General features: G+C 65.4%; 3 protein-coding genes across 4 annotated transcripts; 1 reads left to right on the forward strand and 2 right to left on the reverse strand.

Annotated features, from left to right (window-relative positions):
- The first annotated feature begins 397 nt into the window (after positions 1 to 397).
- On the forward strand, positions 398 to 12,744 carry CLCN2 (chloride voltage-gated channel 2). Of its 2 annotated transcripts, XM_064385420.1 has the most exons (24): positions 398 to 557; positions 4,821 to 4,965; positions 5,407 to 5,538; positions 5,649 to 5,777; positions 6,292 to 6,425; positions 6,510 to 6,587; positions 6,695 to 6,773; positions 7,346 to 7,471; positions 7,539 to 7,623; positions 7,722 to 7,823; positions 7,908 to 7,992; positions 8,070 to 8,225; positions 8,662 to 8,731; positions 8,924 to 9,034; positions 9,260 to 9,473; positions 9,572 to 9,705; positions 9,813 to 9,964; positions 10,046 to 10,151; positions 10,217 to 10,290; positions 10,825 to 10,875; positions 11,451 to 11,489; positions 11,702 to 11,806; positions 11,879 to 11,965; positions 12,045 to 12,744. In XM_064385420.1, the coding sequence occupies exons 1-24, from the start codon at positions 507 to 509 to the stop codon at positions 12,249 to 12,251; spliced, it is 2,652 nt and encodes an 883-aa protein (XP_064241490.1). In that variant the 5' UTR covers positions 398 to 506; the 3' UTR covers positions 12,252 to 12,744. The 2 variants fall into 2 exon arrangements, with proteins under 2 accessions (XP_064241490.1, XP_064241492.1); XM_064385422.1 differs by lacking the exon at positions 10,825 to 10,875.
- Positions 12,745 to 12,855: 111 nt separating this feature from the next.
- On the reverse strand, positions 12,856 to 14,697 carry LOC135278723 (heat shock protein beta-7-like). The gene is made up of 3 exons (XM_064385424.1): positions 14,498 to 14,697; positions 13,569 to 13,720; positions 12,856 to 13,048 (listed from the first exon to the last, which is right to left on the reverse strand). Exons 1-3 carry the CDS (start codon positions 14,631 to 14,633, stop codon positions 12,866 to 12,868), a joined length of 471 nt encoding a protein of 156 aa, XP_064241494.1. The 5' UTR covers positions 14,634 to 14,697; the 3' UTR covers positions 12,856 to 12,865.
- Positions 14,698 to 14,838: 141 nt separating this feature from the next.
- On the reverse strand, positions 14,839 to 20,798 carry FAM131A (family with sequence similarity 131 member A). The gene is given in 7 exon segments (XM_064385423.1): positions 14,839 to 16,824; positions 17,191 to 17,319; positions 17,615 to 17,797; positions 18,030 to 18,123; positions 18,878 to 19,002; positions 20,564 to 20,607; positions 20,609 to 20,798. Coding segments are annotated over 7 exon segments (1,077 nt in total). The 5' UTR covers positions 20,665 to 20,798; the 3' UTR covers positions 14,839 to 16,378.
- Positions 20,799 to 22,343: the final 1,545 nt, after the last annotated feature.

Here is a 22,343-nt window from a genome sequence, read left to right on the forward strand (position 1 = left end):
GTTTGGCACTGTCATCCCACATCTGAGCGGGGAAACCCAGAGGGAAGCAGCGCCCAGCCCCACGCCAGCCCCTGTACCTGCGGGAAGAGGGAGCAGGGTGTCCCGGGAAGGTGGCCCGTGCCCATGTCACCCACGGCAGCTGTCACCCTCACCTGCGCCGCCGCTTGCCCAGGGGTGCCATCCTGGGCAAAGGCCACGGTGGATGGGGTCCCGCCACAGGCCGGAGTTTCCGGCCGGACTCCTCTTGACCCAGCCGGGCGCTGGGTGCGCAGCGCTGCCGGTCCGGTACCGGGAGCCGCCGGTCCGGTACCGGGAGCCGCCGGTCCGGTAACGGGCGCCGCCGGTGCCGGGCGCTACCGGCGGAGGCGGAGCGCGGCCGATCCCTCCCCCGGGCAGTGCCCCGGGCCCGCCCCGCGCGGTCCGGGAGGAGCCGCGGCCGCCGCGGGCACCGGCAGCGGCACCGGCACCGGGACGGCGCGGAGCGGAGCGGCGGCAGCGGCGGCACCATGGCCTCCGAGAGCGAGGCGCAGCGGGCGCTGCAATATGAGCAGACCCTGGTGAGTACCGGGGGCACCGGGCGGGCACCGGGCACCGGTGTGGCACGGGACGCGATGGAACACGCGGGGGCTTTGGGGGTCGGGGGGCGCTGCCCTGCTCGGGGCGGCAGAACTCTGCCGTGCCCTGTCGGGGATGCTGCCTTCGCTTGGGATGGCACCCCCGGCCCCCTCCGGCTGTGGAGGCGCCTGGCTGAGCCCCCAGGGCAGGATTTGTGCGCACACCTCACTCCCCTGGCAGCCCCCCTCTCCCCTGGGAAGGGAGCACCCTTCTCCTCTGGAAGCCTCTGGCGGGGCTGCCAGAGGCGCCAGGCGGGCACGCAGCTCTGCCCGCACTGCCTGTCCCGGCCCTCTGCCCCGAGATACGCTATCTCCCCTGCCCGCAACCTTAGTCCCGTGTTTACAGCTCCTTTGCCTCAGAGGCCTCCCCAGTGGCACCAGGGTGTCCCATTGTCCTGGGGTGTCTTCCTTCCCCGCTGTTTTCCCAGCCACTCCGCTGCCCACGGCCCTCAGACATCACGGGCAAAGGTTCTTTTCCCTGGCCTCCGCTTGGGACGGTGCCCGGGGCGGACGGTACTTTGCCCTGGCAAAGGCATTCGGACAGGCAGGGTGTGCAGGGAAGCAGGGACTGCGTGGCCACAGAGCTGTGCCCACGGCTGCCCCAGGGAGCCTGAGCCGGCCGTGTGTGCGGGGCAGGCTCTGCTGAGCCTTACCCACCCAGCACGGGCAGCGTCAGGGCACTGCTGCTCTGCGTACCCTCGGCAGTGCCTTTCCCAGCTCCCAAACCTTGCTGCTGGCGCTGCCCCTCAGTGCCCACCCCAGGCTGCGCTGCCAGGTGGCTGCAGGGCACCAGCCGGCCCTGGGAGCCCCGGCTGTGCCGTCATCTCCACGACCTCGCTGACCCCCGGTCCTTCCCGGCAGGGCTGAGTCAGGGAGCACTCGGGGGCAGGAACAGGGGTGAATGGTGGCGGTGCCGCTCCCTGCCGCCAGCTCCGGGCCCCCCTGGGCGCCCTGGTCACGGTGGGTGAGCAGAGAGGCCACGCCAGGCGGGCACCGGGCGGAGGAGCCTGCGGCAGCGCGTGAGGAGAGAGGCAGGCTGGGCTGGCATCGGGGCAGCCGCGCTCGGCACCGGCAGACTTTGCCCTCCTTTTCTTTGGGCAGGGTAGCACCCGTGCCCCGGGTGCTCCGTGGTGCCCATCCCCGTGGCCTCTGGGCTCTCTGAGGCTCGTGGGAGCGCCTGGGGCTCGTGGGCGAGGCTGGGTGCGGGCTCCTGTCCTCTAGCCTCACACCTGCGTTTTGGGAGCTGCCCGGGCACGTGCTGGGCAGGAGGAGTGCCCAGCCCTACCCAGCGCATCTGAGGCACCACCAGCTCCTGCCAGCACCTGCCAGGATGGATCCAGCTGGAGCCTGGCATGGGCTGGTGTGAGCTGGACAGCTCGGGGACAGCTCTCGCTGCTTGTGCTCACAGCCATGTCATCACAGCCAGGCTGCAGGGTTGTGCCCAGCTACGTCCACATGCCTTTCCCCTCCCCAGATTTCACCAGCCCCAGGATGCCGTGGGTGTTGAGGCCCACAACTCAAGGTCTCCCTGGGGTCCCCATGCTGGGCAGGTGTTTGTGGGAACCCCTGGCATGCCAAGGGTGCTGGGGTGCACATCAGGCCCAGTGTCCCCCCCATGCCAGGCTGTCGTGGCAGGGAGCAATGGGCCCCGTGGGGGGGATTAAGCTTGACAAACTGCCCTTGTTCACTGCAGAGCAGCTCAGGGTGATTAGAGCCTGGCTAAGACGGGCAGCGTGACACACAGCCCCTGGCTTCTGCCTGCCCACTGCCAGCCCAGAGGACCCCCCAAACCCTCACCTTTAAAAACCTCCCCTAGGGGAAATCTGGGGGAGGAGGATGGCTGGCAGTGGCCATGAGGAGGTGGGCACCACTGCCAGGCCAGCTGAGTGCTGTGGGACAGGCTGGCACGGGGACACGGCAGCAGCAGATGCCAGCGCCCAGGCGCAGCATCGCCCGGGCACAGCAGGCGCCGCGGGCTGGCAGAGCCCCGGGGGCTGTGGCACAGCCGGTGCCTGCAGCGCAGCAGCTCAGCACCAGCACAGTGGCCTTGGCCTGTGCCCGTGTCCCCGAGTGCCCCCCGCCAGCCCCCCCTGTGCCCGCTCCCTGCCCGCCCGGCACTGTGATTGTTCAGCTGCTTCACGGCAGAGGCCGGAGTCCCGGGGCTGTTTGTGTTTCAAAAGGCCTTTGTGGAAAAATAACCCAAGCGGAGGAGGAGGAGGAGGAGGAGGAAGGAGAGAGCCCACCACTGGCCCGAACAGCCATGCCAGGGCTGTGGGCACAGCAGCTGTGGCTGCTCAGCACTGGGCACCCACGGGGGTCCCATGTCCTGCCTGTGGGGCTGGGGCATGGGGCAGAGGGGTGGCATGGGGTGGCACATGGTGGCAGGTGGCAGGAGGGTGGCATGGCCCCTTTGCTTGCATCCCTGTTGTTACAAGTGGGGTGGGCTCCAAAGTGAGGCAGAGGGGGAGCAAATCCCACCCTCTCAACCAGGCTGGAGCACTTGGGACTGGGCATCCCACCGTGTGCCCCAGCACCTGGGGGGACAGCCTGGCAGCCCCTGGCACAGCCCCAGGAGTAGACACAGAGCTGGTTTGGGGGGCACTCAGCCTGGGGGTGCTTGCATCTTGGTTTGGGCTGGCCGTGGGTCAGCAGTGGGGCCAGGCAGGCAAGTGCTTGGCAGGGTGACAGCACTCCTGGGGTGCCGGCCCATTTCATCTTCCAGAGCAAACAAGCTTTTTCCGAAGGGAGCCTTTGAATTCAAGACCCCGTGCGGGGCCGGGGTCCTCCTCTGGCAGCCGATGCTGGATTTGGCCCCTCAAGGTGGTCGTGCCTTTCTCACAGGGCAAGGAGCTGCTGAGCCCATGCTGAGCAGGAGTTTGGGGGAAAATCCACGCCAGGACAGGGTCAGCAAAGGAACTTAGCTCACCCTCCTGTCCCTGCCTGCATCCCCACCCTCCCTCCCGCTGCTGGGCACAACCTGGGTATTAGACAGCAGGGAATCCACCCGGCGCCGCTCTGGCTGCTTTCTGCTCTCTACCAAAGGGACCTGGGCAGGAGCGCTGCCCGTCAGAAGTGCACCTTCACGCCATCCCCAGGGGAGCTGCCGTGTGCCAGCGGGCCAGGGGGCTGTGAGCAGGACCCGGGCAGCCGGGGTGGGCTGCCCACGTGCCGAACGCGGTGCCCACCCGCGGCGCTGCCCCCGGGCACGGGGAGCAGGGCGGCTGCGCCCCGGCCGGGCAGCCACGCGCTGCGCTGGCACGGCACGGCGGGTGGGCACCCATCGGCATGGGGCTCACGTTGTCCCGACGAGGGAGCCTGGCAGGGCCCCCACGGTCCTGAAGCCTCCCTTTGTGCCGGGCCAACCTCTGGCGCTTGGCATTCAGGTCGTGCGGGGGGGAGCGAGGCGGAAACCAAGCAACCGAGTCCTTGGCAGTGCCCGCCAGCGCGGGACAAATGCCCCCGGCTCAGCGGGGAGGACGGGCACAAAGAGCTCCAGGCCAGCATGAGGGGCACTGCCAGGGCCACCCCCTGCCAGGGGCAGGCCACGTGCCACAGCCAGGCAGGAGGCACCCGAGGAAAGGGGGGTGATCCCTATGTGATCCCCTCTTCACAGCCCAGGGATTGATGTTGTGCTCCCTCTCTCCTGGAACCGGGGGTACATCCTGGCCCTCACTGGCCTCTTGCCTCCCTGCTGCCAGCTGAGACCAGCCAGCTCATGTCACATATGACCTGCCAAGGCTGCATTTTGGAGGGGGTATCCCAGCCTTGCTCTCAGCAGTGTCGGAGTGTGGTGCCTGCAGAGCTGCAGCACAACCCCAGTACCAGCCCTGAGTCTCCTGGCCAAGCTGGCCACGCTCCCATCACTGGAGGCCCTTCCCCACCCTCCACCCCACTGCAGTGCCTGGGGCACCTGGGCAGGGCCAGAGACTGGTACCGACGTTTCAGCTGCCTGCTTTGGGCAAGCAGGCAAAACAATCACCATTGATCCACACTCACCTTATCTGCCTGGCTCCTTCCCACGCCCTGGAGGGCAGTCGGGCACTCCCACAGCTGCCTCCACCCCTTTGCCTTGGGGTGCCGTGGCTGTTCCCTCACCTGGCACGCCACGCCAGTATGCCCACTGCTGCCCTGACTCAGTTTCCCCGCTGGGGTGCAGGGCTTGGGGTACCAGCCTCCCTGACACTCCTGCCTGTCCTTCTCCCCCAGATGTATGGGCGTTACACGCAGGACTTGGGCACCTTTGCCAAGGATGAGGCAGCGCGGCTGCGGCTGCAGGAGGGGGACGCGGCCGTGCCCCGCCGCCCCTCCGAGCTGCTGGAGTACACCCAGGGCCGCTGTGCCCCCTGTCGTGGTAAGGGTCACCGGGATTCGGGCACGGGTGGGCACAGCACGGTCTGGACACGCTGCCCACCGCGCCGCGGTGGCGCGGGTAGGGTTTCCCTGGCTGTCATGGGACACCGGCGCCGAGGACAATGCCACCTGCCCGGCGGGCAGCAGGGACACAATGGCCCGAAATAGCCGGGCACGCTGCAGGGCCCGGGGGCCCCCAGCCCCTCTAGCTGGGGCCGTGCCAGGGAGGCTGTGCTGGTGGGAGGTGCGTGCCCAGTGTGACTGCGCAGAGTCAGCTGGCTGTGACAGCTGGACACAGCTGTGCTCCTGCACCAAACAGTGCCAGCTGTGCTGGGTCGCTGCTGCTGGCTGCGAGCATTTCTGCTGCTGCCAGCCTGCCCCTGCCACCTCAGTGTGCCCATCCCTGGGGCATCCAGCCTTGACCCCGCCCTTGTGTCCGCAGTCTGCGCCTTGCAGTGCCAGCGGTTCCTCATCTCCAAGGTGGGCGAGGACTGGGTCTTCCTCATACTGCTGGGACTGGTCATGGCACTGGTCAGCTGGGCCATGGATTTCGCCATCGCCACGTGCCTCCAAGGTAGGAGGTGCCAGTGGGTTCCTGGGGCCATGGCAGGGCAGGGTGGCCATGCCATAGAGCCATGCCGTGTGCCTTGCCACCCACCACCCTCTGACTGGCTGTTCCCACAGCTCAGAAGTGGATGTACGGGGGTCTGGACACCAACGTGCTGCTGCAGTACATGGCCTGGGTCACCTACCCCACCGTGCTCATCACCTTCTCAGCTGGCTTCACCCAGATCCTTGCTCCCCAGGCCGTGGGTAGGGCATCAAGGGGCTGCCTGCACCCTCAACAGGGTGTCCACTCCCTGGGGCTGTGCCTGGGTGTATCCCTGCAGGTCCTGGGAGTCTTTCTAGGGATATGGGCTGGTCTTCAGAGGGTCTCCTAGGGACTATGGTTTGGATGCCATCCTGAGCTATGGGGTTGGGGATCTTCTAAGGCCTGTGAGAGAGAGGTCTTCAGAGAGTGTCCTGTGAGTTAAGGGGTGGATTTCCTCCTGGGCTGTGAGGCTTGCAGACTTGGGGGTCTTCCTAAGTTAAGACCTGATCTTCAGAGGGTCTCCTGGGAGCAATGAAACTGGGGTCCCTGTGGGGCTGTGGGTTGAGTTGTGCCTACATAATCATGGGGCTGTTCCTGCCTGTACTGCGGGAAGAGGTGTCCCTGGACCTCCCCGTGGCAGTGGGGTGTGGCAAATCATCAAGAGTTATCCCCCAGAACCATGGGGCAGTGTCCCCCCTTCATGGCTGTTGGTCAAGGCTGTCCCCACATCTCCAGGCTCAGGGATCCCCGAGATGAAGACCATCCTGCGGGGCGTCGTGCTGAAGGAGTACCTCACCTTCAAGACCTTTGTGGCCAAGGTGATCGGCCTGACGTGTGCCCTGGGCAGCGGCATGCCCCTGGGCAAGGAGGTGAGGGCAGTGCCAGGGCAGGGTGAGCAGGGGGCCAGGGAGGGAGGCTGAGGGCAGCGTCTCAATCTCCTGTTGTCCTCTCAGGGTCCCTTTGTCCACATCGCCAGCATGTGTGCAACCTTGCTCAGCCGCTTCCTCTCCCTCTTTGGGGGCTTCTACGAGGTGAGCAAGGCAGGCTGGCCCCAGGAGGATCAACCCGTGCCCACCAGCAGGTTTGGCAGTGCCTAGGGCTGGGGGGCAGTGCCCACTCACTCCTGTCTCCCCCACAGAATGAGGCAAGAAACATTGAAATGCTGGCAGCTGCCTGCGCTGTCGGTGTTGGCTGCTGCTTCGCCGCCCCCATCGGAGGTAGGGTCACCCCGGGCCTCCCCACAACCCCCACACCTCCCGCCCCGGCAGCAGGGCCCACCTGGAGAGGCAAGCAGGACCGCCAGGACAGCTGGCATGGGAGAGGGCAGTGCTGCTCAGCAGGGAGGAGGAAGGGAGGAGCGGGCAGCACCCTCCCAGATGTGTAACGTCTGCTCTTGTCCTCTCCCCTGCCACCCTGCGCTCCAGGGAGCTCCCCACTCCAGCCCCGCTGAGCCCTGCCCGTAGGTTGGTGACGTGTCTGACTCTTTCCTTGCCCTTTGCCTGCAACCCTCTCTGTCTGTCTGTCCATCTGCGTGCACCCCACTCCATCCCAGTGCCACCCCTCGTGTCGCTCCCACGTCCCTGTGCTGCCCTCTCGCCCGCGCGGGCTCGGCTTGGCACCGGCCCCGTGCTTTGCCAGGGAAGCCCTTGGACCTCCCCGTAGTGTGTCCGTGGGGCAGCCAGACCCCCGCGGGCTCTGCACGAGTGTGGACTCAGGGTGGGAAGCATGCCAGGCACCAGGGGCCTGCCTAGGTTTCTCCACCTGCCCTGTGTGCTTCCCCCAATGCCAGGCGTCCTCTTCAGCATCGAGGTCACCTCCACCTTCTTTGCCGTCCGCAACTACTGGCGCGGCTTCTTCGCTGCCACCTTCAGCGCCTTCATCTTCCGTGTCCTTGCTGTCTGGAACAAGGATGAAGGTACCTGAGGCAGGGTGAGGGCACAGGGGTCCCCTGCCCAGCCCTACTGAGCCCCACCATCCCCCAGAGACAATCACGGCACTGTTCAAAACCCGCTTCCGCCTCGACTTCCCCTTCGACCTGCAGGAGCTGCCGGCCTTCGCCGTCATCGGGTGAGTGCGGCCATCCCAGCACCCATCCCATGGCCCAGGGGTGGCACTGGTGGTGCTGGTGGTGGCAGCAGGACACCTCTTCCCTTGACTCTGCCCAGGATCGCCAGCGGCTTCGGGGGCGCCCTCTTTGTCTACCTCAACCGCAAGATTGTGCAGTTCATGCGCCGCCAGAAGACCATCAACCGCTTCCTCATGAAGAAGTAGGTGCCCAGCAGTCCCCAGCAGCAGGGTGGTGGAGCTGGGGCTGCACCAAAATCACGCCCTGCCCTGTGCCACCCTGCCAGGCGCCTGCTCTTCCCCGCCCTGGTGACGTTGATCATCTCCACGCTGACCTTCCCGCCCGGCTTTGGACAGTTCATGGCTGGCCAGGTACCCGCCGTGGGGTGGCACACCAGTCCCCGCCCCAGGGCCGCCACAAGCCCCAGCTGACCCCTGCCCATCACCAGCTCACCCAGAAGGACACCCTGGTGACACTCTTTGACAACCAGACGTGGGCCAAGCAGGGGATCAATGATGAGTTTGAATACTTGGGCATCCTGGAAGCCTGGCTCCATCCCCGCTCCAACGTCTTCGTCACACTTGTTGTCTTCATCCTCATGAAGGTGGGTGCCTACTTCCCCTGTCATCCCCAAGGTACCAGCAGGAGGTTATGGAGAGGATTTTCTGGATGCCATCAGGGAGGTGCCAGATTGTTACCAGAAAGGTGGCACCAGAAGGCACTGGGTGGCTCTCCAAGAGTCCACCAAGGTGTTTGCTGGGTGGTGCTGGCACGCCATCAAAGAGATCTTGGCTGGGAGCCACCAACATGCCACCAGGGAGGTTCTGGCTGTTGCTCCTAGGTGCCACCAGGGAGGTGCTGGCCAGATGCCACCAAGTGCCACCAGGGAGGAGCTGGCAGGGTGCCCCTGGGAGGAGCCCATGCCCCACTGCAGGGTGCGGTGCCCACGTGCTGCTCCACAGCACCCAGCTGAGGGTCACAGCAGGGGCAGGAGGCAGGGCTGGGTCAGGGAGGGCAGCTAATGGGTGTCTGCCCCACAGTTCTGGATGTCAGCCTTGGCCACCACCATCCCCGTGCCCTGTGGAGCCTTCATGCCCGTCTTCGTCATTGGTGAGACCCTGCACCCTGTGTGGGCACAGTGGGAGGAGGGAGCCGCCTCTCAGCCCACACTGGGCACCTGGGGGTGCCTCCAGATGTCCCCTTGTCCCCTTCCCTGGCAGCAGCAGGCAGAGGAGAGGGCGTGAGGCTGGGCCGGGTACTGGGAGAGCCCTGTGCCCATTCCCAGCCCCTCTCTGCCTGCAGGGGCAGCCTTTGGGCGCCTGGTGGGGGAGAGCATGGCAGCCTGGTTCCCTGATGGCATCCACACGGACAGCAACATCTACCGCATCGTGCCGGGGGGCTACGCCGTGGTGGGTAAGCACTGAGCTGGAATGGGGACACCGTGGTGGGCGTCCTTTGGAGATGCTGCCCCGCAGCTGAGGTGATGATCCCTGGAACTGGGAGTGGTACCACCACTGGGAGTGGTCCCAAGGGCTCCCCTTATGTGGTGGATGCCCTAGAGGGGGGAAGCCAGGGTGGGGACCTAGCCTGGTGGGCAGTACTTGATGGCTCTCCCCCTTCTCCTGGCTGTGGCTGCAGGAGCAGCTGCACTGTCGGGTGCTGTCACCCACACGGTGTCCACGGCCGTCATCGTCTTCGAGCTGACGGGGCAGATCTCGCACATCCTGCCCGTCATGATCGCTGTCATCCTGGCCAATGCCGTCGCCCAGAGCCTCCAGCCCTCCCTCTACGACAGCATCATCCGTATCAAGAAGCTTCCCTACCTCCCTGAGCTGGGCTGGGGCCACCACGAGTGAGTTTGTGTCTCCTGTCCCAACCCCAAACCCCTCACCAAGGCACAAGGGGAGGCGGTGGCATCACTCTGGGGCCACTGCTCTTGTCCCTGGGCAGGAAATACAACGTGCAGGTGGAGGACATCATGGTGAGGGACATCCGCTACGTCACCCTCAACTGCAAGTACCGGGACCTGCAGCAGGTCCTGCACAGCACCAAGATGAAGAACCTGCCACTGGTGGAGTCAGCTGGTGAGACACTGAGACACAGGCAGGGCTCTGCCAGCACCCACAGCAGCCGTGGGTGGGTGGCAGAGGGAGCACCAGGAGCCAACGTGGCGCCTTGCTGTGCCTGGCAGAGTCCATGATCCTGCTGGGCTCCATCGAGCGCACGCAGGTGGGGGCCCTGCTCAGCAGCCAGCTCAGTCCCCAGCGCCGGGTGATGACGCTGCGGCAGAAGGCGCTGTCCGAGGACGGGCACCGGCTCTCCGACCCCAGCATCCGCTTCCAGGTGAGGCGTGTAGCCGTCTGGGGGATGCCCGGGCAGGGTGCCCCCTGCCACTGTCACCCTGCCACGCCATCCCCCCCCCAGATCAGCACAGAGACCTCCTCGGGGACCCCTGCCCGCCCCGCGCTCCGCAAGCCCCTGAAGCCGGCGCTGAAGCGGGTGCCCAGCAGCCCAGCCGACAGCCCCCCAGGTGAGTCTGCATGGGCCCCCGGCCCCGCCGTGTCCCCGCCACTGACACCCCCTCTCCTCCCGCAGCTGGCAGCGCTGACCACGCTGGCATCGCCCTCAAGAGCCTCTTCTGTGCCAACGCCGCCACAGAGCCCACCGAGGTGAGAGCCCGGCCCTCCCATCCCTTCCCATCCCTGAATGGCCTTGCCTGGCCCTCCCAGCCCTTCCCATCCCTGAATGGCCTTGCCTGGCCCTGCCATCCCTTCCTATCCCTGAATGGCCTTGCCTGGCCCTGCCATCCCTTCCTATCCCTGAATGGCCTTGCCTGGCCCTGCCATCCCTTCCCATCCCTGAATGGCCTTGCCTGGCCCTGCCATCCCTGTCTGGCCCTTCCTAACCCTGCCCATTTTTGTCACATCCCTTTCCATTCCTGTTCAACCCTGCCTGTCCCTTCCCATCCCTTTCCATCATTTTCTACGCATCCCATCCTGTCCCATCCCATCCCGTCCCATCCCATCCTCCCATCCCATCCCATCCCATCCCATCCCATCCCATTTCTACCCATTCCATTCTACACCATCCCATTTCTACCCATCCCATCCCATCCCATCCCATCCCATCCCATCCCATCCCATCCCATCCCATCCCATCCCATCCCATCCCATCCCCTAACTGCTGTCTCTCCCGCGGGCCAGGCCCAGGGCACAGCCTATCAAAAGGCCAAACGCGTCCGCATTTCCATTGTGGTAAGCTGCAGCCAATCGCAGCCTGGGCACAGCTCCTCCAGGCCAATCAGAGCCTGGCAGGAGTTCTCTGAACCAATCAGGGGCCTGGCAAGATTCTGCTTGGCCAATCACGTTGGGCCTATGTCTGTGCGGTCCATCTTGGACAGTTGAGATTCTGTCCAACCAATCCTGGTGTGCATCCTCCCCATCCCAAACCTTCCCGGAACTGGGATGTGGAGCCTCCAGCCATCACAACCGCGGGATTTGCCCCACTTTGCTCAGCCAATCACGGCACACCTTGCATTCTCTCCACCAATCACAAGATTGCCTTGTCCAAGTGTGGCCAATCAGGGTGTGACCGATGTCCTGTCAACCAATCACGTTAGCTGACCTGCCCGTGCGCTGCCTGTACCCTGCCTGTACCCTGCCGTGCCCTGCCCGCATGTGCTGCCTGCACCCTCGCGGTACCCCTGCACCCCCTGCGCCTGCAGCACCCCTGCACCTGCAGCACCCCTGCACCTGCAGCACCCCTGCGCCCTGCCCGCAGCGGCACCGCCTGCCGCCCTCAGGGCCGCTCCAACACACCTCTCTTGCAGGAGGAGATGATTCTGGGTGACAAGATGACCCCAGCAGAGGTAAGGGGTTGGGCAGAAACAGGCAGGACCCTCCTGCTCAGAGGGATCCCAGATATCCCAAAGGGGTGCCAGAGCATGGGGCGGGCGTGGGGAGGTAGGGGGTGGATAACCCAAGTTTCTCCATAACTCCGGGTGTAAGGAGGACAGGAGGGCCCGTGCTGGCGCTTGTTGGGGGGCCGTACCCCTTACCCTGCCCAATGGCACCTCCCCAGATCCTGGAGTGGGAGGAACAGCAGCTGGACCAGCTGGTGGACTTCAGCAGCGCCAAGATCGACCCCGCACCCTTCCAGCTGGTGGAGCACACCTCGCTGCACAAGGTGCGCCCACACCCCACCGCAGACCCCCACCCACCACCCCCAGAGCCTCAACTCAGCCCCCTCTTCCTGCAGACCCACACCATCTTCTCTCTGCTGGGCCTGGACCACGCATTCGTCACCAGCATCGGGCGGCTGGTGGGCATGGTGTCCCTCAAGGAGGTGAGCAGGGCACGGGGAGGCTGGAGGGGCACGGGGCAGCACCTGGAGCTGTCTGCCCATGGCTTTGGGGTCCCCGCAGCTGCGCAAGGCCATCGAGGGCTCCCTGACGGGCAAGGGGGTGAAGGTGCGCCCGCCGCTCGCCAGCTTCCGCGACAGCACCGCCAGCACCACCGAGGCCGACACCACCGCCCTGCGCCAGCTCTGGGACCGCCACCAGCACCACCACATGCCCCGCGAGGCTGGCCCTGGCGGCGACGATGATGACAACACCCCCAAGGGTCAGTGAGACCCTGGAGATCCACCCCGCTGTGTCCCCAGAAGCCACAAGGGCCCCCTGGCAGGTGCTGGGGTGTGCCCGCCCTGAGCCCGCTGAGCCAGGCTCAGCTCAGGAGCGGGCACTCGCAATCCAGTGCCTCTGCTCCCTCCCTGGGCTGGGGACCAGCCAAATGCCCCCCAGCCAGCCCCTGCTCCCCAACGACCTGCCAGCTCCTGGGGCTTCCCACTTTGCTACCTCTGTACCCCCCCAGCCCCTGGTGCCCCCAGAAGGGCCACTGCCCTCACACCCTCCATGAGCACCACAATGTCCCTTCTCAGGGTGGCACGGGGCAGAGAGGGGCATCAGGTTGGGGTGTCCACGGGGACATGGGTGGGCATTGCCCCCTGTGCTCAGCAGCTCATAGCTGGGAACAGGGGGTCCTGCTGCCTCTCTGCCGTGCACCTCTCCCCATGTAAATACAGAGATTTTTATATTAATTTAATAAAAGGACTTTATAAACAGAGCTGAAGCACCGTGGGGCTGGAGGTGGAGAAGGGCACAGCCAGCGGGCAGCGGCTGAGCTCCACCACAGTGCTGGGGTTGGCGTGGCGCCGGGCGAGGCGCCCTTTGCCGCGCAGAGCCGCTCACAGCGCGGCCTCGCTGCGGTGCAGCGGCTGCGGGCGCTGCCCGGCGCTGGCGCGGCGCCGCACGGTGATGACCAGCGTGCCAGCCTCGGTCAGCGCGCAGCTCACCGACAGCGGGTCCGTGTCTTCGGGCAGCTGGCACTTGTGGGTGAAGGTGTCGCACACCGTGCCATCCTCAGCCACCTGCGGGGAGGCAGCCCCGGCGCAGTGTGCCGCGGTGGGTTCCACGGCACATTCCCAGTTACCCCAGTGCTCCTAATGGGCAGCCCAGACACCCTGACTCCAGCAGGGAGTTCGACAGGAAAGATCCCAGTGATGCCAGGGTAATTCCCAGTTACCCCACTGCCAGCAGGAAGCAGGCCTCTGCTGCCCAAGTCTGGGCTTGTGGGTAAATTCCAGCTACTCCAGTGCCAGCCGGGACTATTCCCACTTGCCACCTCCAGCAGAGAAGGCAGCGGAGCAGGAGTTCCCAGCTGTCCCATTCTCAGTGAGGACAGTTCCAGTTACACCAGTACAGGACAGGTGCAGTAGAGCAGGAGTTGCCTGTTGTCCCATCACTAGGCACAGCTCCCATTCACCCCAGTGCTGCCAAGGGCTATTCCCAGTGACCACCCCATCCCCACCACCCACAGAGGGGGTGTCACGGGATAGGACCCGCCCTGTGCCATGGCCAGAGGGGATGCTGTCCCCTCGGGTGCCTCACCTTTTCTGCCTGGATGGCGACATGGCAGTTGGAGGTGGTCACCACAATGTCAGGGGGCTCAAACTGGCTGACGTCGGCCACCACTTGGTAGGTGTCACCCTGGGCACGCACCCAGGTGCCCAGGCTGCAGGGGTACATGGCACCTGGGGACTCTGTGGGCATTGGAGGGCTGCTGGGCATGGAGCCACAGTGCCCTGGGGCTGGGCACTGGGGGCTGTGGGAGAGTCTGGTGACAGTGGGGGAGGGAGGGCCAGGGGTAGCAGGTGGGAGTGGGGGATATTGAAGGTGCTGGGGAAGTGCAGGGGAACTGGGGGTCCCAGGGGTAAAGGGGTACTGGGGGCAGCTGAGAGCACTGGCAGATTCCAGGGGCACTGGACAACCTGAGGACAACAGGGGAATGGCACAGGAGGGTGAAGACACTGGGGATGACCACAAAAGTCTGGGGGGAGTGGGCTGGGGGGGAGAAGGGCACTAGAGTTACTGGGGATGTACAAGAAAGTGGGGGCCTAGCAGGTGACATCAAGGGGTGTGGGGACAGGGGAGGTGATGGTCTGGGTTGGGGAGGAAAAGCTATGGGGGGTTCTGGGGACAAAAGGAGAATCAAATGGGTCTGGGGAGGAGAAGGAGGCAGCATGGTGGTCCTGGGGACAGCAGGGACACTGGAGTTATTGGGGACTTAGAGCGGGAGCACAAAAGCACTTGGGCAGCAAGAGCTGGAGGACAGTCCAGAGATTCATGGGGCACCGGGGGGCAGCCAGGGTTCCCTCTGAGCCCTCCCAGCCGGTGCTGGGGGGAGGATCCCCCGCTGTCCCCAGGCACAGGCCAGCTGGATAACCCTTGGGGGGACCATCCCAAGGGAGCAGGGCTCCCCCAGGGTCGCAGGGCCACCACCCCCTGGGGCCCCCCGCCCCGCCCTCCACCCCCGGTACCTGGGTACCCAAATGCCTCCTGTGCCCCAAAGGCTGCATGCCGCCGGTCGCCCTCGAAGCGGGGCTCGCCGTGGCCCTGCCCGTAGGCGCTGAGGAGCTCGGCTCGGAAGGTGGAGGCTGAGCTGAGCGATGCCATGGCGCCTGCTGCCCGCGCCCCGGGCCCTGCCGTGGGGAGGGTCCGGGCCCGCCAGCCACCGCCGCCAGATGCCCATAATTAGGCACCCTGTCCGCAGGAATGCGAGATAAGGGACGAGGCCTCCGGCACCCGGTGGGGCCGCGGAGGGGGATGATGTGTCCCTGCCACCCCCGTGTCCCCTTCACCTGCAAGAAGAGGCGCCCGGTGCAGCGCTCGCACAATTGACTTTATTCAAGACCCGGCAGGATGGAGGGGGGGGTGCCGCGGTGTGGGCACCCCGTGGATGCTCCACGGCGGGGCGGGGGGCTCAGGCAGCTCCCGCAGGTATGCACACACGCGTGCCCATGCCCATGCGCTCCCCGGTGTGCACATGCACACACACACAGAGCAAAGCCCCCCAGCCACCCACAGGCACCCCGCTGCCCCAGCCCAGCACCGCCAGGAGCATCCCTGCCCCGGCAGCGGGTGGCAGAGGGTGGCAGTGGGTGACAGGTGCCAGCAGCGTGGCCCCTGCAGCCCCTCGGTGGTGCCAGCCCCACAGCGGGCACCCCATGGCAGGGAGGGAGAACAGGAGCTGTGCCTGGCAGGGGTTGGTGGGGTGCTGGGAGATGCAGGGGAGCAGAGGTGGGTGCTGGGGGGGCATCCCGGGGTGTGGGGACAGGGGACAGTGACGGGGCTGGGTGAGGAGCAGCATGCAGGGGGAGAGAGGCCCCACGAGAACACGTGCCATGCGGGAAGGGGCGCGCAAGCGTTGGCAAAAACTGGCATTCCTCCCCCAAACGACGTGCCTGGAACCCCTCACGTGGGCTTGGGGGGTCCTCGAGGTGGGGGGTGCCACCCCCAGCCAGGACAGGGGGGGCTGGCTGCCCTTCATGTAGGCACTTGGTTCCCTGCTAGGGGTGAGTGACTTGTCGACAGGGACATCAGTCCCACGTCCTACCCCCTCTCTCCACCCTGCATTGCCTCACAGCAGACTTGGGGACCCCTGGCCGGGCTGACCCCCTTGCTGCAGGGCTGGAGTGTGACTGCTCTTCTGGTGGCCCAGAGCCCCCAGCCTGGGGGCCTGCGCCCACCTGGCCCTGCAGTCTTCCTGTGTCAGCCCCATGCAATTAGAAAAGTATAGAAAGTCCCAGCACCGCAGCACACCGCAGCCCCCCAGCACCCCTGGCACCCCACAGCGCCCCTCCAGCAGCTCCATGCTCCAAGGCAGCAGTTCACAGTTTTAAACTCGGTCCAATAGAAGTTGGCCAGGGAGAGAGGAGAAAAGCCCTTCCCACACCGAAACCCCCACCACCACCCTGGCTTGGGGTGGTAGAGGCACCACAGGATGATTGGAGATTTTCAGCCATGCCATTGGGGGAGAGGGAACTGTGCCCAAAAGGGGAGCCCAGGGTGGTTTGGGGGAGAACATGCGGACAACCAGCCCCACTTATTTAGTCTTGTCAGTTTTTGGGGGCACATCTGGGCATCAGGGCAGAGGACAGACTCCCCCAAGCCCTTCCCTGCGCCCCTTCCCTGCTCTCATGCAAAAATCCAGGAGGGCAACGACGTGGCCAAGCAGGGCCGGGGCACAGTGGGGGCACACTGGCTGGGGGGGCTGCAGTGGCCCCCGGACCCCTCCTGCACCCGGATAGCGAGGGGGAGCAGCGGCAGGGCCTGTCCCTCACCCAGCGTGGGGTCTGGCCAGAGGGCTTCAGCAGGAGACCGGGACCCCCACCAGGAGAGGCAGGGCACCCCAGGAGGCATCAGGGCTCCTCGGCCTCCTCCTCCTCCTCCAGCGATGCCACCCCGGAGGAGGCGACGTCCGAGATTTTCCGGCGGAGCGGGAAGTCCTTGCTCAGCACCACCTCGTCCTCCGTGGGCGAGAGACAGGCTTCGGCGTAGGACACGGAGTAGAGGGAGTCCTGGCACCGGAGCCGTGCCAGGCCCCGCAAGGCACTTTGGCTGGCTGGGGGCGGCAGCTTGGGCAGCAGCAGGTCCTCTCCCCCCAGGGAGCCCAGCAGTTTGGCAGTGAGTTCGGAGGGCGACACCATCTCCAGGCTGCAGAGGCTGGAGCAGAGAGTCTCAGGGGAGAGGGTGTGCGAGGAGTCGCTCTCGGGCTCGCAGGAGCCGTGCCGCACGCCCAGGTGGCACAGGTGGCCCTGCAGCAGGTCTCGCAGCAGCGCGCTGGCGGGCATCGTGCCTGTCAGCTCTGTGGGAAATCGGGATGTCTGGCTCAGTCCACAGCTGAGGGCACCAGGGATATCAGCTGCCCCCTGCCCTGTGCACCGCAGGTTGGGAGAAGTCCCGTGCTTGCTTTGCCCACAAATTGTTGCACTGGTAACCATTAAAGGAAAAGCAAAACACTCTCTGGCACCACAGAGGTGTTGCATTTAAGGGCTTCCCCATCCCTGGCTCAGGAACTGTTTGCCAGGGTGCAAGGCAGGGGCACTGCCCTGTATGGGAGTGACAGGGCTGGAGAATGTGCCAGGCAGTGGGCATTCCATTCCTTTGTCCCTCAGTGGTGGGACACCCACACCAGCAGCGGGACAACTGGCCCGCTCCCCACAGCACTTACCGGTGGGCTGGGAGCTCTCTGTGGAGGGCAGGAAGTCCTCATCATAGGACTCGTCATTGGAGTCGTCCCCATCCACTGAGGACCAGGCCCGCAGCTTGGCCTCAGCAATGGCAAACTGCTCCGCCACACCTGGCACGGGACAGGCACGGATCAAACCCGTGCAGGGAGGGGCTCCCAAAATCCCACTGCCCTGGCACCTCTGTGCTCACAGTGCCATGGCATGGGTGGATGCATGGATGGATGGATGGATGGATGGATGGATGGATGGATGGATACCATGGCATGGGTGGGTGGGTGGATGGATGGATGGATGGATGGATGGATGGATGGATGGATGGATGGATGGATGGATGGGGACCACCCCACGGCCCCAGCCCTGTGCCGCAGTGGGGCCCAGCCCCCCGGCCATGCCCGCGGTGCCTACCGGCAGCGAATCGCGCCTCCTGCTCGCCCTCGCTCAGGTGGCAGTAGGAGCTGAAGGCGCTCTCCAGGGCGGAAGGTGACTCCACTGGCTTGCACCAGCCCTTCCACTCAATGAGGTGGGCAACACGGCCCTGGGCCATGGCCGTAGGCTTTGTCACGTGCTCCTTCACCACCTGCGAGATGCCTATGGGATGTGCCCTGATGTCAGCACGCCCTGGGGCACCCCAAGTCCCCACCACAGAGCCCACAACCCTGGGACCCAGCACTCCCTACCTCCAGTCCATGGGACATGGCACCCCCATGCCACCAGTAACCCCCTGGTCTCCCTCAAAACTCCAGACAGATGACACCCAGGGCCCCCAAGAGGCCCAGACTCCTCCCCTCAGGAGAGCCCCCTTTCCCAGATGAGCAGTTACCGTGCAGCGAGGAGCGGGCCAGGGCAGCGATCTCCTGGATGGTCAGCGCGCGCCGTGACTTGGGCAGCATCTCGACAGTGTCTTCAACATTGACCTGCCAGAGCGGGCAGCGTGGTCACAGCCCTGGCACCATTTCCCTTCTGGGAGACCCACGCTCCAGGAGAGGGCTTGGCCCTGCTTGGTGCCCACCCCGGGGGGCCTGGGGTGTTTGTGCACACACACATCACAGGCATGGGTGTGTGCAGAGGGGTGGTCACAGCAGGGCACACTCCCACAATGTCACTGCACGCTGGCACTGTGCACACACCTGCACATGTGCCCACACACGCACAGGCAGCCACTCAAACACACACACTGACCACACCTGCACACTCACACCTGAACTCCACTGTACACACACGTGCACCTGCACGCTTGTGTGCGCTCACATGTGTCCGTGCCCTGTGCCAGATGGTGTCACACACTCGTGTGTGCCCGCCCAGCTTGTGCACACACACGTGCACGTGCAAGACCACCTCAGCCCGGCTCCCTGGCACCCACTCCCTGGCAGCACACACCATGCCAGGACATCCAGCTCTATGTCCCCACTGCCATCCCGGCCGTGCCAGGCCCTGAGCCCGTGGCCACGGGGGAAGCGATGTGGGATTTGGAGGCGCGCAACAAATTGCATTGCCATGGCAACGAGGCACCGTGGACTGATTTCTCCCAGGATACAGCCCGGCTCATGGCTGACGTCAGAGCAGCCCCGAGCCACTGCGAGCTGGCAGGGCCATGGCCAGGACGGGTGCCCCGCCATGGGGTACGGGCACTTGGCTGCCTCAGCCGGGCATGGCCGGGCTCGGTGGTACCTGGAGGAAGTCCTGGCTGTCGAAGGAGGCCTGGCGCACCAGCCGGGGCAGCGGGCGGGCAACACTCAGGGGGGACAGTGCCTTCACCTCCTTCCACTCCACACACAGCGTTGTGTCCACGGCCACTGCAGGAAGAGCCGAGGCCAGCCTCAGCACCTCCGCCTCCCCAGCAGCCCTCTCAGTCCCCCACCCACCGACCCTGTGGTGGCAGCTTCTTGTCCAGTCTGAGACCAGACACAACTCGTTGCTGCAGCACTGGTGACTCACGCCCGGGCAACTCTTCCGCCTGTGTCAGCGGTAACGCACGTCCCCAGCCTGGCGCTGGGCACCAGGCACCTGTCCCAGCTTGGCAGCTGCTCTGGGAGGGGTGGGGGCAGCTGGGCCAGGCTGGACTGGGCCAGGTGCTGGGTGTGTGAACGGAGGCAACACTGGGCCATACTTGCAGGGGGATGCTGCTCCTCCACTATCTCCAAAATCCCCATCTCCAATTCCCTGCTGGGTCGGGAGGGAAAGGAGCAAGAAGGGATAGGGTCCATAAAAGCACCTGCACCCATCTTTTGCCACAAGGGCCTGACCTCCAGGCACTGGCACCTCAAATGGATGGGTGCCTACACCCTCAGGCACTGACTCCCAAGAACTGAGGGCTCCTGCCAATGCAGTTGCCATGAAAGGCCAGTCCCAAAGGGGCCAAGACAGGGCATCTCTCAAGAGCCTCGTTTCCCCTGCACCCAGGTGGGCCTGGCTGACACAAACCAGCTGTGAAGTGGGACACAGGGGAGCTCAAAAGTGCTGCCTCCCACCCACTTCTGAGGGTACACCCTGGCTTCCTTGGGAAATTGCAGAGAGGATCGCCCCCACTCCCAGCTGTGGGCAGGGGCACCCTGCGGTGACATCCTAGCAACAACACCCCCAGGGCCCCTCCGGCACGTCTGCAACACTCTCAACGCTGTCCTAGCCCCCGTGAGCCCAGCCTCCAGAACTCCCTCTGATCGCAGCCCCCCATCCCTCCTGCAGCACCCCCAGGACATCTGCAGCACCCCCGCTGCACCCCACACACTGCAGCAAACCCCAGCCTCCAACACCCCCCTGAAGGACTCTGTTTCTCTCACAGCCACCCCAAAACCTCTCAGGACTCTGACCAGCACCCCCATCCCACACTCCTTTCCCAGTCCCCTTGCACCCCCACCCCAACCCCCAGCTCCCCCAGAGCTGCAGTCCAACCGCTCCAATCTCCCCAAACTCTACACATCCACACCCCCCCGTATCTCCCTGCACTCCCCTGGCCACGCAGCTGCCCCAGAGCAGCACCCCCAGCTCCCAAACCCCCAGCCATCTATACCCACATCCCCCTTTATGTACCAAAGTCCTCCAGAGCCCTCAAGCTCTCTGCATGCACAACACACTTAGATACCCCAGTTCTCTCTCACCTCCGTAATTCCCTGTACCCTAGAGCCCTCACAGCCTCCCAGTCCCCACACACACCACGCCATCCCCTGGCTCCCCCTCAGCTCCCTGCTCTCCCCCTTCCCCTATCCCCCAGCCTCCCCAGTGCCCCACACCCCTCTCTGTCACCCCCAGCAGCCCCGCACACCCCCTCCCCACCCTCAAGTTCCCCATACACCCTCCACAGCCCGGGAGCCCCCATTCCCCCAGGTCCCCGCTGCCATCCCGGTGCCGCTCACCCACCGATGGTGGTTTTGGAGCCGATGCAGCCCATGCTCCCGGGGGGGCCCCGGTGCGGGCACTACCGCCGGCTCCGCGCCGCCCACATCGCCCCCCGGCCGCATGGGCGGCCCCGGACAGCGCCCGCGCCCGCCGGAGCCGCTGCCGAGCCGGGCCGGGCCGCGCCAGCCAGCCCCGAGCGGCAGCGGAGCCCCGAGCGGTGCCGAGCCGGGCCGGGAGCTGCACGTCCAGAGACGTCACTGCTGGGGGAGGAAGAGGAGGGAGAGGGGGAGGCGGGAAGAAGAGGAGGAGGAAAAGGAGGAGAATGTGCGGGAGGAAGGCTGAGAAAGAGAAGGCGGAGGGGGATAAGGGATGAGGGAGAGGGAGGAAGGGGAGAACGGGGGAGAGGGAGGCCGGGAGGAAGAGGAGGAAGGGGAGATGAGGAGAGAGGTGAAGGGGGGATGAAGGCAGCCGGGGAGGATGAAGGAAGAGGGGGGCTGAAGGAAGAGGAAGAGGGGGATGGAGGAAGAGGAGGGGGCGCGGAGAGGAGGAGGATGGACGGAGGAAGAGGAGGGGGCTGAGGAGGAGGGGAAGAAGGCCGGCCACCGCGGAGAGCGCCGTGCCAGCACCGCGGACAGCGCCGCCCCTCCCGGCCCCGGCCCCCGTACACCCCCGGGGGGACACGGGCTGCGACCCTGCGGAAACAGGGCAGCCTCAGCCCAGAGCTGCCTGCCCCGAGGGCCCGGTGGTGCGCAGGGAGCACCCAGCCTCCCACCCGCGCGGAACCGGGCTGGGGACAGGTGGCTGCGGGCTTTGGAGCATCACGTCTGACAGCAACGGCCCCTGCAGGAGAGCCGGGCCAGCGCTCATGGGTCAAGCCGTGCTCGTTCTGAAACCTACTGATGGCAATTAGCGCTGTGGTACCTTTCCCCTGGCACAGGAGGGCACTGCTGCAGTGCCACCCTCTCTTTGCCTTGGCAAGCAGGTTACCCCAACAGCTCCAAGGGCCTCTCTCCCTCCTCACTCACTCATTCCCAGTCAGGGGGAGCTCCTTTCCAGTCGCCATCCCGAGGCCTTTCCCTGCCAAATGCTTCCCAGCATTAGTGATGCCAGGGCTGCAGCTCAGACAGATCAGCCTCTAATCTGGGGAACAGCCTCCAGTTAATTATTCTGTACCCTCTGGGCCATGGCCAGGGTGACTCAGCAAGAGGCAGCCCAAGGCAGCAAAGACCAGCCTCCAGTCCCAAGGGAGACCAGCCTCTGTCCCCAGCAGGGACACCCCAGACGGGAACCCCAGGAGGGGCCAGCTGTGCCCCATCTCCAACTGCAAGACAGGGCCAGGAGGGGCTGATAGAAAAATGCCCTCCCACGTTGGAAGGTGTAGGGGGCACCTGGCACAACACCTCCCATATCCTGCCCCAAGGAGACCACACAGGTTCTGCCACTCATGCCTGTGGGAAAAGAGACATCTGGGGACATCAGGGCTCTGCTCCACAGCCAGGCTGCTGGCAGGGCTGTCCCTTTCACCTCCAGACACTGTTGCGGGCAGTGCCAGCAAGGGGAGTCCAGGGAGCCTGGCTCCAGGCACATCCAAGCCCCTTTCACCCTTCCAGGCCTGGAGCGGGGGGTACCCACCTGCCCTGCAGTGACAGGGGAGGCTGGTCCTTGCCCATGTTCAAGGCTGGCACCCCCACACCAGCCCAGGCACAAGGGACATAGGAGGGAGGGGGTCGGCAACAGCGGCACACGGGGCATTATTTAGCAATGTTCTTTTATTTCCAGTTTTAAGGTGAAAAGATGCCTT

Source organism: Passer domesticus, chromosome 11 (genome assembly GCF_036417665.1).
Source record: "Passer domesticus isolate bPasDom1 chromosome 11, bPasDom1.hap1, whole genome shotgun sequence".
Classification (NCBI taxonomy): Eukaryota; Metazoa; Chordata; class Aves; order Passeriformes; family Passeridae; genus Passer; species Passer domesticus.

Coding starts and splice junctions, on each gene's coding strand:
- LOC135278723 (XM_064385424.1), bottom strand. CDS start 14,633: ATGGCATCGCTCAGCTCAGCCTCCACCTTCCGAGCCGAGCTCCTCAGC. Junction 13,721..14,497: donor GGAGGCATTTGGGTACCCAG/GTACCGGGGGTG, acceptor CAATGCCCACAG/AGTCCCCAGGTGCCATGTAC. Junction 13,049..13,568: donor TCGCCATCCAGGCAGAAAAG/GTGAGGCACCCG, acceptor GCCTCCCCGCAG/GTGGCTGAGGATGGCACGGT.
- CLCN2 (XM_064385420.1), top strand. CDS start 507: ATGGCCTCCGAGAGCGAGGCGCAGCGGGCGCTGCAATATGAGCAGACC. Junction 5,539..5,648: donor CATCGCCACGTGCCTCCAAG/GTAGGAGGTGCC, acceptor CTGTTCCCACAG/CTCAGAAGTGGATGTACGGG. Junction 7,824..7,907: donor AACCGCTTCCTCATGAAGAA/GTAGGTGCCCAG, acceptor CCACCCTGCCAG/GCGCCTGCTCTTCCCCGCCC.